The following is a 19,707-nucleotide window of genomic DNA, read 5'->3' on the forward strand; positions in this document are numbered from 1 at the left end:
GTGTTTCCATAGAGGTCACAGAGCGAGTGGGGAGCTGGTTTGCACTTGCTGAATGCCAGCACTTCCTCTTTCATCTGAGCGCCTCGTTCAGGCCGACACCTTCCCACCCCACCTTAGAGACAGAAAAAAGGAGAACCTAAACAAAAAACTGAACGTTCAGAGGAGCTGAATAGCAGGGGACACTGTGCCGTCACCGTCACCCTGAGCCACAGCTGGGGAAGTCATTGGGGGAATCATGGACATCCTCCAGTGGTCACAGGGGCCATTGCCCCGCAGCTCACTACACCCACCCATCCACACACCAAACCACACTTTTTCTTTGATTCTGTTTGTTTTGTTTCAGGGGATGGGTTCTTGTTACACAGCACTAGGCTGGCCTGGAACAGTCCAGGAGGTGACATTCTTTAAAGTAGAAACTAAAGGGTGCCCTCATTCAATCTGGGTGGCTGTATTCATATGCAGTATATATGCATGTTTCCAAATTTATATATAGATTACAAACACGTGCAGGTATATGTGTATGTCCACACACGTACATCAGATTGTGTGTGTGGCAGGTTTTAGAACCTGTCAGAGGCACAGAAAAGAACTTGCCTCATTCGACATCAAAGGATGATGGGAGACCACAGCACCAAAGGGCTCCCTGACTGCTCAGCAATCTGAGCTTGCCCTCAGATAAGCATCTATTTTCCTCCAGTAAACAAAAGCCGAAGAAGAACCAGAACACTTGTTCCAGGAAATGGTAACTGCAGTCACAATTCATCAATAATAAAGGAGAGAAAAATCCTCTTTTAACGTAATGGACTAAAAGATATCTTGCTTTTCATTTTTGCTAATGGCCCTTGTCCCTGGGCACTCCCAGAGCTGGCCCATTATGGAAGAACATGGCCTTGGTTTGCAAGCAGGCCACGGTCCAAGACATTAGCTGTAAGTTAGCTGTTTGGGACAAAAACTGTGTTTTGCTGGATTCTGCATGATGTTGTGTGGCCCCTGTGAGGTCAGAGTTCTACACATAAGAGGACAGGGTCTCAGCAGTGGAGGGAGAAGACAGGTCAACTCCTGTTCCTTTATACTGTAGCCCTAAATTACCTACCTGTTCCTGCTTCCTAAGCAAACAAGCTTTCATTTCCTTGGGGCAGTGGATATCAGCTACTGTCCTGAGAAAAAGAAAAACATAGCAGGCATGAATTCCCACTAGGGGGTAAATGGTTAAGAACCTCTTGAGGGTTAAGTTTATTCTCATGTTAGAATAGGTTAGCTAGCTGGGTGTGGTGGCTCGTGCCTTTAACTCCAGGACAAGGGAGGCATAGCAGGAGAAGTGCCTTGAGTGTGAGGCCCACCTGGGCTTTCTAGTAAGTTCCAGGTCAGTCTGAGATTCAGAATAAGAGTCTAACTTAAAGAATAACAAAAAATAATAATAAATAAATAAAAATAAAAAAAAATCAAAGCCATAAAATACATTGGTTGGGAGACTTGAAAGCTGTATGGCAGAATGGGGATGAAAAGTAGGGAGGTAGGGGGGCTGGAGAGATGGCTCAGCAGGTCAGAGTGTGTACTGTTCTCACAAAGAACTAAGTTTGGTTCCCAGTACCTACATCTATTGGTTCACAACCACTCCATGGGATTGGATGCCCTGTTGTGGCCCCCACAGGCACCTGCGCTCATGTGCACATACCTACCCACAGACACACGCATACACATAACTGGAAAAACTAAAGAAGCAAAACTAGGGATTTCAGATTCAGACTTTTGGGCCAGTGAGGTAGCTCAGTGGGTAAAGGAATTGCTGTGCATGTCTGAAGACCTGAGTTTGATCCCTAGAACCCACCGTGGAAAGAGAGAACCACTTCTCCTGGCCAACACTCAGGAGGCAGATGCAAGAGCAACATAGTGAGTTCCAGGCCAGCCTGGGCTATAAGAAAAATACATGAAAAAGATGTCTCACTGGATAAGGGTACTCAATATCAAGTCTTAGAACCTGAGTTTGGGCCCAGAGTCTGCATGATGGAAGGAGAGAACCGACTCCCTGAAGTTTGTCCTCTGATATTCATATGTATGTTGTAGCACACACTCACACACGCATGCACGCACGTAAGTATACATACTAAACAAATAAATTTTTTGCAAGCTAATATTTTTAAAATTAAAAAAAAAAAGAAAGAAAACCTGGAACTCTCAGGCGGTTAACTGCATGCTGTGTTTTTACATCACAGTCAGTTGGGAAATTTCCCTTTCTTAGGAAACCCAGGATGGTCATGGGAAAGACATTCCCACATTCACACTCTGGGGATTCCTCTCAGGGGGGGAGTTGGCCCTCTGCCAGCTTGCCTCTGAGAACCAGGGCATGGTATGTAATCTTGCACATGGAGTCCCCCACCAGCCGTTTCTACCACCAAATGATTCCTTAATAGGTTGACAAACTTCTTCACTTGCCTATAAGACATTAGAACAGGAAGAAAAAGACACAAGTATGACAGAACAAAATTTCAAAGGCCGCATGGTTCCTATCAAAGAGAGATAAGACGTTTAACCTGTGAAAGGAGACAGGGTGTGTCTTTGTGTGTTGGAGCTACCACAACAAAATATCATGGGTTGGGTGTTCCTCATCGTTCTGGAAGTTGGGGAATTCAATATCAACATGCTGGCATGTGTTGTCTGTGGGCTCCATTTTCTGGCTCATAGGTAATATGCAGCTCTCTGGTGTCTCTCACTTACAGTATCACGAATCCAGCTCATGAGGGCTCCCCTGCCATCATCTAGTCACCTCCTGTGTTACTCATGTCTCTGGCAGCTCTGACCAAATGCCTGACAAGTAGAACTTAAGGACAAATTTATTCTGGCTAATAGTTTCAGGGGACACGATCCATAGTGTGGTAGGGGAGGCATGGCAGCTTGAGCCAGAGGCAACTGGTCACATTGTGTCCATAATCAGGAAGCAGAGAGCTATGACTGCTGGTGTTTGGCTGGGCTTTATTCAGTCCAGGACCCCTGATCATGTCATGGTGCGCCCCACAGTTAAGTCAGGTTTTCCTACCTGACTTAACCTAGTCAAGAAACTCCCTCACAGATGTGCCCAGAGGTCTGTTTCAAAGGTGATTCTAAAGCTTATCAAGTTGACAATCAAGACCAACTATCAACTTGGCAGAATTCTAACTCTGCCTCCTGGAGTGCTGAGTTTAAAAGTGTGCACCATCACACCTGGCTAAATGCAACTTTTCCATAGCCATATTGACATATCATACAATAACAACAAAAGAGAAGCAAATTTAAAGATGGCGTGATGACACATACCTGTGATCGTACAAGGGGGATTGTTGTGAGTCTGGGGCCAGCCTAGACTACATAGTAAGTCCCAGGCCAGATGTGGTGCTAGCCCGAGTAAAAAGAATTCACTCAGGTGATGTCAACCGCATAGTATACCTTGTGTCGTCTGGCTATAAGGAACCATGAATAATTTCTGAACACTTATTGGCAGGACTGTTTGTCTGCAATGATATGGATTAGTTATTCTGAAATTACTCTCCATGTGTCTTGTACCACAAAGCAGTCAAGTGCAGAATCAAATTATGAATAATGTGAGGTAGACTTTTCATTACTAGGGAAGGGAGTAGTACATATGGAAAAAGGAAAGCCAGCAGGAATGCTATGGTCTTCAGAGAGATTGGTAGGAACTCCCAGTGTTGGTGTCTTATGACTAAATTTGCTCGTTTAGAAATACACACTGGAGTATTTAGAAGTAAAGGGGCATCATGTCTACAGCTGATTCAAAAATAGGTTAGGAGGGAAAAAAATCTGGCCATTGGGGAGGGATTTGGTGAGAGGTGGAAGAGGCTCAGAGAGGCTCATGGGAAATATGACCAAAGTACATCCTGTAAGTCTGAAACACTAGATTTTTTTTTTTTTTTTTTAATGTTAGAGGAGTTAAAGAGGCAATGAAAACATTCACAGTTAGGTTCTCCAGAGGCCAAGATCATATCAAGACATTTAAAAGCTGCTATTCTTGCCAATATTCTGTGAAGCTAAATTTTCATTTTAAAACTAGGCCTTGTGTAGCCCAGGCTGGCCTGGTTCTTGCTGTATAGATCAGAACGGCCTTTGCTTTCCAAGAGCTGGGATAACACATGCGTACCACTACACCAAACCTTAAATTATTGAAAAACAAAGTTTTGGGTGGGCCTGATGGTTCATAACTGTAATTCCAATGCTCTGAAGTGGGAGACACGAGCCCATGGTCACCTGCTACATGAGTTCAAGGCCCGCCTGGCTTTACATGACACCCTCCCAAAATAAATGCTTTGTCAGCTTGGTGAGGATAGTTTGGTTGAATAAGGACAACACATATGAGGCTTGTTATAACAGCTGCGACAAGGCAAGGAGAGGGCAAAGTTTGGGGCGGGGGAAGGAGGAAGAGTACAGAGATATGGGGTGTGAAGTCCTTAACTTCCAAAGATGAGAGGATGTTGACAAAATTGTGGCATCTCCTGGTCTGACTGTCCATGGTGCCTGAAGCGCCCAGGGACGCATAAAAGATTGAACAGGTGTATGCTTGGGAGGGCGAGGATCAGGAGATCCTGGGCGCTGGGGCTTCCCCATCCAGGGCTGAAATCTCCTGGGGGTCCGAGCTTTTAGTTCCCCGATCTTGAAAGGCTACCCTAGGCCTCACTCCCTGGGGCGCAGCCCTGCTTCCTGACAGCGGGTAAGGCCACGACAGTCGCGCAAACCAATCGAGAAGGGAAAGTCCAGCGGGCGACGTGTCAAGCCGCGGACACGGCTGACTTCCTTGGAGCCGGTGGTTAAATTACTCAGGCTCAGCCCACGGACCACTGAGCAAACCCGACAGGTGGCCCCCGTGACCCTGCACCGCCCGCGCGAGGAGCGGGCCGCGGCGCCCCCGCGAGGGCAGGAGGGGAAACGGCCACGGCTGGGGGTTGCCTGGCACTACACCGCCCTCTAGCTTCCGTTCACACGGGGAGCGGTAGCCGCCGCTACACCGTGCAAAGGCCGCGAAGTGGGGCGGGGCCTTCAGGGGAGTGGGGCGGGGCCCAGTGTTTGGAGGCGGAGCCTTAGGCGCAACGCGTACCGTTAGAAGGCGGGGCGATGGCTGAGGGGCGGGAAGGCGCGTGGCCCGTGGGTGGTGCCGGCGGGGCATCCGTGGCTGGGCGTGGTGCGCCGGCGCGAGACGCGTGCGCACAAGGACCGCCGTGGGAGCGGGAGGGCGGCCTGAGGGCCTGTCCGGGTGAGGGTGGTACGATGGAACCGGCCGGGCCGGGCTGGGCAGGGGAGGAGGGGGAAGGTCTTGATCTCTGGGGAGGGGCGGATGTGGGAGGGATGGTTGCAGCGGAAGCAGAGGGGACCTCGGGGGCGGGATGTGTCCTGGGAGCGACGCCGGTCTTTCCGGTTGCTTCCCGGGGAGAAGAGGCGAACCCTGAGTTCCGGGGAGGCCCCCACAACTCACCCAAGCGGAGACCGGGTGGTGTCTGCCACCAGCTAGCATGTCTGACGAGACCCAGTTTGCATGGGATGCGTGGGGGCATCCTAGGCCCCCAGCCCACGGCAGTGACTCTAAAACGCCTCCCTGCGCACCTGTTCAGCGTCACCATCCACAGTGGACTAGGACGCGGAGGCCTTCCGACCTTCCACTCTGGTTTTTTTTTTTTTTTTAATTAGGGTGAAGGTGCCCTCCACACCCCTTGGCCAGACATGTCTGTCATTAGAAAAACTTAAGTGGGAAAAGCAACTGGAGACTTCTTTATAAAGGTAGGTAGACTACAGGGGGGCCCGTTTGTCCTATATTTCATCCTGTAAAACTAAAATTCAGCCCAAATGTATAGTAATGAGGATGAGCTGCATTCACAACTTCGTCTATAGAGGCCTTTTTAGTCTGGAATGTGCACCACCCTCTTGAAGAGGCTCCAGAATTCAGAAGTGAAGTGCGCATAGACGTTAGCTTACATTTCAAAATCATTTGTCAATAAACTGAAAAGGCCCTTAGGTGATTAGAAAACACAGACTGGACAGAAATCTTCAACTTTTTTTCTTTTCTTACTCAAAAAGCCTCGTGGTGGAACATCTGCTTGACCATATATATCAGTGGAAGGATGAAGGTGCCACATAGGGACTCAATATGAATGGAAAAGGCCCATCATCGTGAGTCTGGTGTCTCGGTAGTCATCTTAGGTCGTCCCTGGTGTTTCATGGCTGACAAGAAAAGCTTAAGGTGCTGAGAAGTATTTTGCCAACCTGCAGTTAAATTATAGAACAGACACTTGCATTACTTCTCTCTTTCTTTTTAATTGAATGTCCTTGAGTAACATTGGAAGGGATGAGATGTTTGTGTCCCAAGTGAGTCAACTCAAAATATTGTGATTATTGTCAAATGACAGAGGATACTGGACATCAACTTAGGCTTGCCAGGTCCCCACTAGTTTTTGTCCGTTTTTTTGTTATGGTTGTTACTGTTTTTGAGACAAAATAGTTCAAGCTGTTTTTCAGCTTGCAGTCTCCTGCCTCTGTCTCCTGAATGCTGGGTTTACAGGTGTCCCCACCATGCCCAACTTATCAATAGGGTGGGAGCAGCAGGTTCTAAGAGATGGAAGGATAGAGTGAATGGTTTTCCTTTTAATTCCTTAGATATTCTTCCCCAATAAACTACTCTTTTAAGTGTGACATTTGAAGACATTAGCAACCAATAGGTCACTTATTCTGGAGAGAAACTAGAGGTGTATTTGAAGAATAGTCCTTGGTATGGATGAATGGATTTTGTATCTGTCTTCTCATTTTTTAAAACTTATTTCCTCTCTCTCTCTCTCTCTCTCAGATGAAGGTACTACAGCACTCTGAACACACACTAAAAACAGCTCTCATCTCTCAGAACTCAGCACTTGTGTCGCAGTATGACAAATTAGATGCTGGGGAACGACGTTTAATGAATGAAGCCTTCCAGCCGTCCAGTAATCTCTTTGGACCAATTACTGTGCATTCACAGTCAGATTGGATCACCTCCCACCCTGAAGTTCCCCAAGATTTCGAACAGTTTTTCACTGATCGCCACAGAAACATACCCTGTCCAGAGAAAAACATTATCTATATGCAGTCCATTGGTATGTACTGGAAATGTCGTGGTTGAGGTTTGGCTTTGCTCTAGTGCTGTCTTTGGTGGTACTTTGGGCAGTTGACCAATTCAAGTGAGCAGTTTTTTGTTTGTTTGTTTGTTGTTGTTGTTGTTGTTGTTGTTGTTTGAGACAGGGTTTCTCTGTGTAACAGCCCTGGCTGTAGAACTCACTTCGTAGACCAGGCTGGCCTTGAACTCAAAGAGAGAGGTCCACCTGCTTCTGCCTTCCTGAGTCCTGGGTGTGTACCACTACACCAGCTTCAAGTGAGCAATTTTTTATGGCTTCTATTTCTTTCTGTTTCCCTCCTTCCCTCCCTCCCTCCCTCTTTCTTCCTTCCTTCCTTCCTTCCCCCCTTCTCCCCCCCCCCCTTTCTTCTTGTGCTAGGAATGGAACTTGGGCAATATGCATGCTAGGCATTTTATCATATGAGATAGTTAAAGATATTGTCACTGTGTATGGTGTGGGAGGAGACACACACGTGCAGTAGGACAGCTTTTGGAGAGTTGGTTCTCTGCTTCCAGTGAGGATGTCACAAGTAGGGCCAGCACCTTCCCCTGCTGGGCCGCCTCACTGGCCCTGTGCATACCGCTGCTGACACTCCTGCCTGCGGTGTGGGCTTTGTAGCTAAACTAGCTTGACAATGAAAGTCTTTTCTTTTGATTTCATGCTGTCATCAATGACTGATTAAAAAGCATTGAGTTCTTAGAGTGGATTCTGTTTCTAATGCCAGACAGTTTGTAGAATAAGGTGAAGAATGTTTCCATCATTTTTAAAGTGTGTCTCAATTTCCTATCCCTCCCCCATACTCCAGGCGCTCTCGGCAACACCAGAGTTATCAGTGAGCAGTATATTCAATGGCTCAAGGGCTACTGTGAAGCGTTTTTCTACGGTTTGACTGTAAAGCTGTTAGAACCAGTTCCAGTCTCTGCAACGAAGTGTCCCTTTAGAGTGAACGAGCACACACAGAACCTACAAATCCATGCAGGTAAAGGGAGCACCTCTGCAATTGGGTTGCAGCAGAAAGGATGGATGGGTGTCATAGATACTATACATGCGTTTCTTTTTACATAGGGCGCATCCTGGCATTCTTGAAAAAGAAGAAACCCAAAGATGCCTTCTGCATCGTGGGGATAACAATGATCGATCTTTACCCACGGGACTCCTGGAATTTTGTCTTTGGACAGGCCTCTTTGACAGATGGTATTCCTTTTTGATATTGTTTTGATATTGTTCAGCTTGAGGGTATTTGAAGATATTCAGAGAGTGGGAAAGAGAAATCCAACCAGTAGTATTTTCAATAATTAAAACTGTATTTTCAGTGAAGTGCCATGCATGCCATAGCAGGAAGTGTGCTTTGAATGACTGATGAGGGCAGTGGTGGCACACACCTTTAATCCCAGCACTCTGGAGGCAGAGACAGGAGGATCGCTGTGAGTTCGAGGCCCGCCTGGGCTACAGAGTGAGTTCCAGGAAAGGTGCAAAGCTACACAGAGAAACCCTGTCTCGGAAAAAAGAAAGAAAGAAAGAAAGGAAAAAAAAGGAAGAAAGAAAAAAAAGAAAAGAAAGACAGATAATATGGGTTCTTTAGGAGGTCACATACTCCCTATCCCACCTTGAAGTAATAATGCTGTTCTCACAGAGTCATTTGGAGATCATTTGTGTAACAGTTCCTATCCATAAATAGTGCTTGAGACATAAGACATATTCAGGCATTCAGCTCAACATAAGAGGAGTTTAAGGGGTTGGGAATTTAGCTCAGTGGTAGAGCGCTTGCACAAGGCCCTGGGTTTGATCCTCAGCTCCACATTAGAGAGAGAGAGAGAGAGAGAGAGAGAGAGAGAGAGAGAGAGAGAAATTTAAGTTATGGATCAGCAAGACAAACAAGTTGAGATGTGAGCTATCATTAACATATAAAACTCTTGCTAATTCTTTGTGTGTGTGTGTGTGTGTGTGTGTTTCTCGGGGGGGGGGGGGGCTAGGCGTGGTACTCATGCACAGTACATGTCATTGACCCCAGGCCTGGTTCAAGGCAAGGGCTCTACCACTGAATTAAAAGCATCCTGTCTTAGTTAGGTTTTTGCTACAAAGAGACACCTGGACTACAGCAACTCTTATAAATGAAAACATTACATTGGGGCAGTTCAGAGGTTTAATCCATTATCATCATGGCAGGAAGCAAGGCAGCATGCAAGCAGACATGGTGCTGGAGAAGGAGCTGAGGGTTCTTACATCTTGACTCATAGGCAACAGGAAGTAGTCTGAAATACTGGGTGTGGCTTGAGCATATATATGAGAACTCAAAGCCGGTCCTTATAGTGACACACTTCCTCCAGCAAAGTCACATCTCCCAGTAGTGCCAATCCCTATGAGCTCTGGTAGCCAATTACATTTAAACTAACACACATCCTTAGCCCTTGCTAGTTGATCTTTTTTGCACTTTTGATCAAGCACAGATAGACTAGCCATAAACAAATATGTAATTACATATTTTCTTTTTCAACCTGTATGTGGCTTTGTTTTTCTTCCTTAAGATTTGTGGGTGTAGCTTAGTGGTGGAGTGCTGGCCTAGAAAACCAACTTTGAACTACATGTGGTGACATAGCTCTATAATTGGAGCACTTGGGAGGTGGAGGCAAGAGCCTCAGGAGTTCAAGGGTAGGCTCGGCTACTTAGTGAGTTTAAGATCTTCCTGGGCTACAGATACCCTGTCCAAAACAGCTCAACCAAGCATAAACAACAACAGAAAGAAACCAGAGTTCTTGCTGGCATGGTGGCACATGCCTGTGATGTGTTGGCATTGGGAGGCAGAGGCAGGAAGACCATAAGCTTAAAGCCACACAACAGTCAATACCCTGTCAGAAAAAAAGATGGCAGCGAAGGAAAGAACCAACCTAGGCCTCGACTTGGGACGCAGTAAACTTGAACTCGTTAGAAGCTGCCTGGCAGTACTAGAAGGCTCTGAAAGGGAGTCAGCGTCTGTCTTTGTTTCCCACTTCTCTAATTTGTTATCTTTTCCCCTGATTTTTGCTGCTCTGTCTAACGCACACGCGCACACACCCCAGAATCTAAGGCAGGCTGGAAGGGAAAAGGCCAGTAGACTAGGGGAGCAGGCATTAGCGTCCTCGGGAGGGGGCAGTGAGAACCAAGACCTGGAGAGCGGCTGGTCTGTCTGGATGTACGCCAGGCTGGGGCTTGGGCAATGGCTTCCCCTGGCAGATGTTTGTGTTAGAGCTGGGGCCAGGCTAGGTCTCCTCTCACCACTTCCTCCTCAGTGCCGCATCCGTCGAGGTCCTTCCTCACAGCCCTGGGCCCTCCAGCATGCCCCTTTGAAGTCCTGGGTTACTATCCTGCTGTGTGCTTATCAGCTGTCTCCTTCTATTAATGAGGTAGAAATGAAAACATTAAAAGTAAACGCAAAACAATTTATTCATTGACCTAGATACCACTAGTTAATTTATCATATGCATTCGGGGAGAGAGAGTCAGGAAACATTACCCAAACTGTTTCTATTTCAATTATTTGGGGAGGGGGTTAAGTTTTAAAAACATTACATGACATAAAACAAGACCTGTCAGGGCAGCAGTTGATCTGATATGACATGAGAGTATTTTACCACAAGTGGCCTGGTTTTCTTCAAGATGAAAGACTATTTTAAACAGAGAAGCATTTAAAATGTTATGGCTGAAGGGATCCCGTGAAGTAGGCTCACACTTGCTGGATCAAAGCAAGTCATTTGTGATACATGATTAGATTTGCTTTTCCTTTTAGAATGCTCTTTCCCTAAATTTCAAGTATCGGTCTGCAGTTCCTGGGGGTGAAGTGAGGAACACTCTTGAATCAGGTAGAATTGGACAAAATTACTATTAGTTTACTTACTTACAAATAAAGATTTCATGAGCTCGATGGTTGGGAACTTGCTTGGTGTGGCTAGGGCTCTGGCTTGCTCCCTAGCAAAACAAAACAAAAACAAAACCAGCCATAAGTTGGGAGCACTACTTTGTGTGCTTGAGTGTCTGGTTCCAAACCCTAGTAACACATATGAATTCATTAAGACTAACAATTGAAAGAGACGTAATTAAAAGTTTCTCCCTGGGGAACAGAGTTGTAGGACAGTCCCTGGACTTTGAATTAGGTGTCAGACTACTCTCCACACGTGCAGAGATGGCATATAGGCCTCTGCTATCACATATAAGAAGTCAGTTACAAGGCTGTTTATTCTGGACACCTGTCACCAGCCTCTTGATAGAGTTGTGCTGTGCTTTAAAAAGGAAGTAGGGGGAGGGAAGAGGTTCTTCTCAAGACATAGTCTCTAGACAGGAGGGACAGAGGGTGCTACCTTAGGGAAGGCATGTGGGAGGCCAGCCCCCACCTTTTGAAGGGTTCTTATGAGAAGGAGAGAGATAAGAAAATATTAGATAGAAAGATAGTGAAGAGGAGAAAGACAGAAACACAGGGTAGCTTCGGGAGGACCTGGATCAATACCCAACAGCCTTTTCCGTTTATTCTAAAGGACTTTTTATAACAATGCCAAGGGGCAGGGCAAAAGACCTCCCCCTTGCAAATCAAAGCACACTGCACAGCCAAGTGCAGACCCTTCCAAATACCTGGTATCCAGGCCTGTGGTCAAATCCTCTTATGCAGCCCTACTGGGTAAAGCAAACTCAGATTCTCTGACCCTAAGTAATTTGGGCCTCTATAAAGGCCAGAAACTTCACTGGTGTGTGAGGCAAACAGTCTGCCCTTGTGCTCCTAAAGCCAAAATCATGACTGCTTGTTACGTCACTGTTTATCACGGCTCTTCTAGAGAACTTGACTTGGACTATCTCAGTGAAGACTTTTCAGGAGAAACTCAGTGAAACTTCCCCTTTCTCTAGAATTCAGCCATCATTTGATGATCACCTTCACCCCCTGATCTCCTGTCCCTCTCGGGTGCCGCTCCCACTTTTGCTGATTCCTTTGTGAATAGCCTCACTTCTAGTTTGTTCTCTCTCTCTCTCTCTCTCTCTCTCTCTCTCTCTCTCTCTCTCTCTCACACACACACACACACACACACACTCTCACTCTCACACTCTCTCACTCTCACTCGTGTGTGTGTGTGTGTGTGTGTGTGTGTGTGTGTGTGTGTGTGTGTATCAGTGAGTTTAAGTATGGTTACTTCTTGAGCGTGTATGAGGGGTTACTGAAGGAGCCCAGGCACCTTAGCTATGGCTGCTCCAGTGAAGAAAAGGTCACTCCCCTCCTCCAGCAGGCCCTCAGGGAGGGTCCTGGACCTGGTGCGTCCTTCTCCCTGTGTTGAATTCTCTAGGGCAGGGGGATTTGGTTGGCAAGTAAAGATCTCCATAGGGAAGTCTGGGAGAAAAGTTGTTTGTGTTAGCAAATCTTTTAAATATTTCCAGTGGTGTAGAGTCAATCCAAGATGTGCACCGACTGGCCAGATGTCTGAGCATTTGTCCTCTGGCTTTCCTTGGCATATCTTTTTTTGGTTTGGTTTGGTTTGGTTTGGTTTGGTTGGGTTTTTCGAGACAGGATTTCTGTGTGTGTGTAGCTTTGTGCCTTTCCTGGAACTCACTTGGTAGCCCAGGCTGGCCTCGTCCTTGGCATATCTTACCCGGTGATAAGGATAAACTTGTCCTCTCTTTGTAGGTGTAGGGATATTCAGCTTTGCCAGGTACGGCCCGGATTTCTACAGCTCCCGGTATGAAGGCAAAGTGAGCAAGCCCCAGCGAACATCTTCCAGTGACTATTCCGTTTTTGATAACTATTACAGTCCTGAGATCACTAGTATTTTGCTGTGGCGATCCTGTAAGGTAAGTTGCTTGGAAAGTTTTTTGTTTTTTGTTTTTCTTTTAAAGATAGAGATTTTACTTTTCCAGAATTGTTTGTAGGTTTCCCCTTTTAGAAATATGTGTTCAAAGTATGTTTGAAGGGCCCCATCAGCCAGTATGCTCATTAGCATCGCTTGCTGGTGCTCATTAGCATGCAAATCATGCCCCTTTTCCAAGATCTACTGAATCTGTCTCTGGGGTGATGGAGCCTACAATTTGAACTACTAGGACCCTACTGGCCTAAAGCAAACTTCCTGTCCTCCCGCCTCAACCTCCCAAGTATGGGGATGACAGGCATACACCATCAGGTTTTGACAGTCACAGATACTAACTCATTGCACTGTCATCGAGTGGGTAGGACCGACTCGTGAGAGTTCCCACACGTGGAATCAGCCAGCCAACAAAAGAGGAAGTAGTGAAATGACCACTGCTAAGTGCAGAAGATCTGGGCAGAATGACGTTTGGGTGATGATGGCCGTACCGGGTGGTTCTGTGTGTCAACTTGACATACACTAGAGTCATCAGAGGAAGGAGCCTCAGCTGAGGAAGTGCTTCCTTAAGATCCAGCTGTAAGGCATTTTCTCATCTAGTGGTCAATGGGGGGAGGGCCCAGCTCATGGTGAGTGGTGCCATCCGTGAGCTGCTAGTCCTGGGTTCTATAAGAAGGCGGGCTGAGCAAGCCATGGGAAGCAAGCCAGTGAGCAGCATCCCTCCATGGCCTCTTCATTGGCTCCTGCCTCTGGGATCCTGCCCTGTTTCAGCTCCTGTCCTGAGTTCCTTTAGTGATGAACAGCATTGCTGAAGTGTAAGCCAAATAAACCCTTTCCTCCCCAACTTGCTCTTTGGTCATGGTGTTTCACTGCAGCAATAGAGACCCTGAGTAAGGCAATGGCAATGGTGTTGATTCCTGTGACTCTGTTTCTTGTGTGATTGCTAATGATGGTACCATAAAGCAGTGACATAAATGTCTTGCAGACTTTAACCCATGAGATTGGACACATATTTGGATTGCGACACTGCCAGTGGCTTGCGTGCTTAATGCAAGGCTCCAATCACTTGGAAGAATCTGATCGGCGGCCTCTAAACCTTTGCCCCATCTGCTTACGCAAGCTGCAGGTTGCTATTGGCTTCAGTGTTGTAGAGAGATACAGAGTAAGTGGGAGGGCTGCGAAGGGAAGGGAAGTGGTGAGCTAAGTAGCTAACGGTGCTTTCTATTAGGTCTTTGAGAGCTAAGATTTATCAGGAAATTAGGTAAAGATAAGCAGGAAACTGTGGTTAAAAAACAAATGTAAAGAGGGCAGGCAAGATGACTCAGTGGGTAGATCCTTGGCTGCCTTGCCACGAAAGCATGAGGACCAGTGTCTGGGTCCCTAGAACCTATATAAGTGCCCACCTGTAATCCCAGTGTATGGGATGTGGGAACAGACTCCTAGAGGAAACTGGTTAGCCAGACTAGCAGACCCGCAAGCTGTGGGTTCATCGAGAGACCCGGCTTCAGTGTATAAGGAAAAGCACCTGAGGTCAAGCTTGCGTCTACACGTGCACACACTGAACACCTACACTGTGTGAAAACCATGCAGAGAAATACCCATTTCAAAACCTTCCGTTTAGGGTGGAAGAGAGAGGACAGCCCTCTCAGTAACGGGCTTCCTCCTCTAACCCCAACAACCCTGCAATGTGAAGACAGGAGTCAGTCCCTGGAGTCCTTGATGCAGGGAATAGACTGACTCCTGCCAGCTGGCCTCTGGCCTCTACATGCATGCCATGGCATGTAGACCGCCTTCTCAACAATATAAAGAAGTTTAAAAAGTCAAAAGGCTCTTGCATGGTGCCTCACACCTATAATCCCAACACTCAGGAAGCTGAGGCAGAAGAATTGCTCTTAATTTGGAGCCAGCCTGGGCTGTAGGTTGAGACTGTCTAAAAAGGAACAAGAAAGAAACTTCAGTTTGGGGCTGAAACTGGTTTAACCATTAAGAGCACTGCTGTTCTTACAGAGGGCCTGAGTTTGGTTCCCATCCATATGGTGGCTTATAGTAACATATAATTCCAGTTCCAAGGGATCCAACATCCACAGAGGGCACCAGGCGTATATGTGGTAGACAAAATACTCCTAAAGATAAAGAAACTTTAATTTGATAATGACTGTCTTTTTTTTTTTTTTTAAGATGTATGTATGTATGTATGTATGTATGTATGTATGTATGTATGTATGTATGTATGTATGTATGTGCGTGCCTTCGGAGGCTAGAGGGGCTTGTCTGATTCCATGCAGTGACAGGCAGTTGTGAACCACCTGATTTGGGTGCTGAGATACAAACTTGGATCCACTGAAAGAGCAGTAAATGCTCTTAACTACTGAGCCAGTTCTCCATCCCAGACAATGACTGTTTTACACTTAAAATTTGATGGGAAATGGTAAAAGGAATTTATCTGTTTCTTGTCTAGTTAGGTCAAGCAGGATTGACTCTACAAAGCAAAATGCATACTGATTTTGTGTGGTAGAGCTCACTTTTATAAGCATATAACTGACTGTGTAATTGTAATTTTCCAAATACATGAGAGACACAGGAGTGTGTTAGAAAAGAACCGATGTCTTTAAGGAGGAAGAGAGACGACTCCTGGTGTCCTTGTGCATACTCCAGTACACATCCCGAGGGTACTTGTGGTCTGCCTGCTCATTCAGGGACAGCACTTGAGTCTCCATCTGTGTCTTCACATCCATGCACCTGCCCTTGCCTTCGGGTAGGGTTATGTTTATATGCACATCATAAGCTAAAAGCCCAGCACAGTGCCGCACAGAGTGAGCAGCTTGAGAGGAGAAATGAATAGAGCACACATTAGTCTAGTTCTTTTTCCTCTGCATGTTTTTTGTTGTTGTTGGGTTTTGTTTGTTTTTTGGGGGGGCGGCGCTCCATAATGTAGCCCAGGCTGGTCTGGGGTTCACTGTGCACCCTGAGGTGGCTGTGAACTTGTAGCAGTCCTCCTCGCTTGCCCTTTCTGGGTGTTGAGATTACAGACGTGCGGAACCACACCCAGCTCCTTGTCTACTTTGACTGTAGTTTTCAGTACGTTCTCTGTAGTTTGGGTCCATGCTCTTTCACTCTGTTGCTCATGTCTTGTACTCATAGCCTGCTCCGTCATAGCCCGCTCCGTCATAGCCTGCTCCATTGGATGCAGACCTTTCATGGGGGGCACAACCACAGATTGAGAAAACCCAACTCCAGTGCCAGTTACTGTGCCTGAGACTGTTCTGCTCTAACTGTTACAATGCAGTGTTTGTGTTTTTCAAGGCACTGCTGAGGTGGATTGATGAGGAGTCTAACGACGCGTCAAGAGCAACTCCGAGAAAGAGTTCTGACCATGTGAATTTGCGGAAACCTGTGGAAGCCTTTCAGGATTGGAGAGAATGGATAATAAAATGCATTGCTGTTCTGGAAAAATAAGGACTTTGAGATAGGTGTAACTGAAACAAACCCTGGCCCTCTAGGTGTTTGTGGCTAGAGTACTTCATTGGAATAAACCGTCTACTGGTTCTATGCTGAGGCCAGGTAACAGACTAGAAGCCCCTGGACCAGAATAAGGTTCACTGAGAACAAGGAAAGCCCTCTCTGCCCTTCTCTCCTGTCTCACTAGCCTGGTCTGTGGCAGTGAGCCCATCACTTTCTCGCTTCAAATTGGATTAGCTGAAGCTAGAAGGTAAATAAATAAACACTTTAAAAATGACTGTGTGGACACTTTCCAGGGTTGCTTTTGCTTCAGGAAGAGATGCTGCCCCTTGTGTGGCCCACTGAGCACCAGGGCTGTGACCTTGCGGGGTTGGCATCCTTGCTGCCTGCAGTCTTCCCTTCTAACCCGTGGGTGCCCTTCATTTTTTCCTGGCCATTTACGAGCCTGTCCCTGGAAGAAGCAGCAGCTGCATGAGTTCTTAGCAGTGAGAACAGCAGTGGTCCTTCCCCACAGCAGCTGTTGGGGCGGCGGTGGGGGGCAGTTAGAGTGCCAGTCTCAGACTGAGTCATGTCTGAGGCCGGTACAGATGACGTGTAACGGTGCTTGCGTCTGTTTGGGCTGTACTCACTCTAGGGTTAGGTGAGATTGAAGTTCATGGTTTATGCACTTAATTGCATTGTGACAGGTTTGAGTAAGGAATAGGGTGAATGGATTACTTACCTGTCAGGATGCCCAGAATGCCTGTGGTGTCCTGTCAGCCTATGACATCAGCCACTTGATGTGGTGGTGAACAGGTTGACAACCTCAGAGTCAACAAATCTCTATGATCAACGTATCTTGGAGAACAAGAAACTACAGTTACTTCATGCTAGGGGGCTGGTAGCTTGTCCTACTTTATCATCTATTTGTAGTATTTTTTATTTGTTTTGTTTTGTTGTTTTTCTCTGAGACAGGGACTCTCTATCTACCTCTGGCTGGCCTGGAACTTGATATATAGACAAGGCTAGCTTTGAACTCATAGAGATCCCTGCCTCTGCCTCCCAAGAGCTGGGATTGAAAGGATTTATTATTATTTGTTACCACCACGCCTGGTAATACTGGGGCTTTGTGCATGCTTAGCACTCTGCAGTTGAGTGACATTCCCAGCCCGCGTTTCTCACTTTCCTATCCTTAAGGTAAGACTTGAATTCCTTCCTTCCTCTGTCGTTGATTTTCTTTTTCTTCTCTTCAAATGATGGGGTGGGGGCTGGGGTGAAGGACGACTGTAGGTCTCATTCCTCAGGCTGTCCAGTGAATGCAGGGATCTACCTGCCTGTTTCCTCCCCCCCACCCCAGGGGTGCTGGGTATCACACTTGGGGCTCTGCTTCCATGCCAGGCACCTTACTGACTGAGCTATTTCCAGCTCGCTCTCCACTCAATTAAATTCTCCCATTGTCCACTTGCACGGTGTAATCAAAAGCACGCTTGACAACCAAACCAGTGTTTCCCTAGAGTCGCCTTCTTGGTTAAACTCCTTTAAGTCAGCTCTGAAAATGGCGGCCTGTCACTGGCATCAGTTGGAGACTGTTCATGGTGGTTCCAATATTGAAAAGAAGCCAGATGGGTTTCACAGGTCTTGTGTAAGAAGTTTAATTCTTCCTTGAATAATTAATTATCCCCCATTCTTCTACATTTTCTTTAATTTTCCTACCAGGTAAATGCAGTTCTCCAGTGGGTCAACATTAGGCATAAACCTAGAATGGATTGGGAATTACAATGATCTGGACAAGATAAAAAAAAAAATCCATCTTAGCCTACTCTGCCAAGGACCCAGGAAGAAGGACTTTTGGAAGAAATCACATTGATGAAAACGGGAGTGAACAACTAAAATTCACATAAACATTTATTAAGCAATCTTCATTTGAGTGCTGTTATAACACATTAGATTGTATACACTTTTGGAGAATGTTTTAGGATTAACTTTATGATTTGGGGACTGGTAAGTCGGCTCAGCAGGTGAGGGCACCTGCCCTCAAGCCTGAGGACTTGGGTCTGATTCCTGGGACCCACATGATAGAAGGAGAGCGTTGGCTGTCCCAAGTTGTCCTCTGACTCAGTACATGCAGCAGCTTATGTGCACCCAATAAAAATGGAGAGGAATGTGTGTAATTTACTGTCCCTGGAGCTCAGTGGTGGGTTTTTTTGTTTTGTTTTTGTTTTTTTCCCTAGCAAGCATATGCTCTACACTAGCCAGGACTTCAGGCAGGTTTTGCTCTTCACATGCTAAATAAACATGAAGTTAAATTACTGATGAAAATCATTTCCCAATGTCTAAATACCGCCTTAGAAATAAGTGAGTTTGAAAACATTTTATGTCATCTGTCCTATTTGGCTTCAAACTTACACCCTCAAAGGATTTTTTTTTCTTTTCTTTCTATTTATTTATTTATTTATTTATTTATTTATTTATTTATTTATATTTTTTGGAGCTGAGGATCGAACCCAGGGCCTTGTGCTTGCTAGGCAAGCGCTCTACCTCTGAGCTAGATCCCCAACCCCAGGGTATTTTATACACACACACACATCAAGCAATGGATCAAATGTTGACATTTAACAGTCCAGGAAAACTTAATAGAGACAGCTGAACAGGAGTAATGGGCAAGGGTTTTTGTCCAGTTTGTACTTATTCCTTTATTATTTCATTGCTATTGGTTCTGTGGGACCAAGTCTCAGTATGTAGTTCAGGCTGGCCTTGATCTGGCGACCTTCTGCCTCAGAGCCTCTCCAGGGCTGGCATCACAAGCGTGCCCCGGGCTTGCTTTTGGAAGCAAACATTTCCTCGACACGGCTATGACTCATCCCAAACCCCTGGAAGAACAGAGGCCCGGATTGTTGCTTGTTTCCTCTCTGAAGCCCCAGTGATAAAATCCAAGCAGGCAGCGGGCAGGACTGCTATAGCCGTCGATCCGGCCCTTCCCCGGCAGGAAGCTCGTCGTTGTCTCCAGCTGTGCTCAGAGCCACCCCTCGGCGGACAGCTGGTGGCCGGCGACACCTGTGACCGCCCCCGGAGCAGTGGAGACGGCAGCCTGGCCTGCAGGGCGTCAGGAACCCAGGTAAACCACCACACCCTGGCACACCCCGCTGCGGGGAGGCCCCGGCCACCCCGACTCCCACAGCCCAGCCTTGGACGGTCTGGATGCCATGGCACCTGAGCCGTGGGTGGAATCAGTTCTACTTCAGAGCACAGGCAAAGCTCTTCTGCCAAAAGCTTGAATATCCGGTTGGGGGTGTAGCCCAGTGGTAGTCCTCCTGCATACAAATTCATGGCTTCATTTTCCCA

The 19,707-nt window shown here is 46.6% G+C and overlaps 2 protein-coding genes across 8 annotated transcripts in view; both read left to right on the forward strand.

Moving 5' to 3' along the window:
- The first annotated feature begins 5,137 nt into the window (after positions 1 to 5,137).
- Positions 5,138 to 18,584, forward strand: Amz2 (archaelysin family metallopeptidase 2). 7 transcript variants are annotated; one of them, XR_004945691.1, is made up of 10 exons: positions 5,141 to 5,236; positions 5,668 to 5,757; positions 6,055 to 6,217; positions 6,818 to 7,100; positions 7,924 to 8,097; positions 8,184 to 8,312; positions 12,756 to 12,919; positions 13,913 to 14,089; positions 16,231 to 16,636; positions 18,082 to 18,584. XR_004945691.1 is itself a non-coding variant. In XM_036197438.1 (9 exons), the coding sequence occupies exons 4-9, from the start codon at positions 6,818 to 6,820 to the stop codon at positions 16,381 to 16,383; spliced, it is 1,080 nt and encodes a 359-aa protein (XP_036053331.1). In that variant the 5' UTR covers positions 5,141 to 5,245; positions 5,668 to 5,757; positions 6,055 to 6,217; the 3' UTR covers positions 16,384 to 16,664. The 7 variants fall into 7 exon arrangements, 6 of the variants coding, with proteins under 6 accessions (XP_036053334.1, XP_036053331.1, XP_036053329.1 ...); XM_036197438.1 differs by lacking the exon at positions 18,082 to 18,584 and having other exon boundaries at positions 5,141 to 5,245; positions 16,231 to 16,664; XM_036197436.1 differs by lacking the exon at positions 18,082 to 18,584 and having other exon boundaries at positions 16,231 to 16,664.
- A 673-nt stretch (positions 18,585 to 19,257) lies between these two features.
- The window catches only part of Arsg (arylsulfatase G), a 132,081-nt gene continuing 131,631 nt past the window's right edge, over positions 19,258 to 19,707 (forward strand). The window contains exon 1 of the mRNA XM_036196971.1: positions 19,258 to 19,480. The gene's annotated coding sequence lies outside the window, so the exon portion shown is untranslated. The remainder of the gene's footprint in view (positions 19,481 to 19,707) is intronic.

The sequence above is a fragment of the Onychomys torridus genome, chromosome 8 (assembly GCF_903995425.1).
Source record: "Onychomys torridus chromosome 8, mOncTor1.1, whole genome shotgun sequence".
Taxonomy (NCBI): Eukaryota; Metazoa; Chordata; class Mammalia; order Rodentia; family Cricetidae; genus Onychomys; species Onychomys torridus.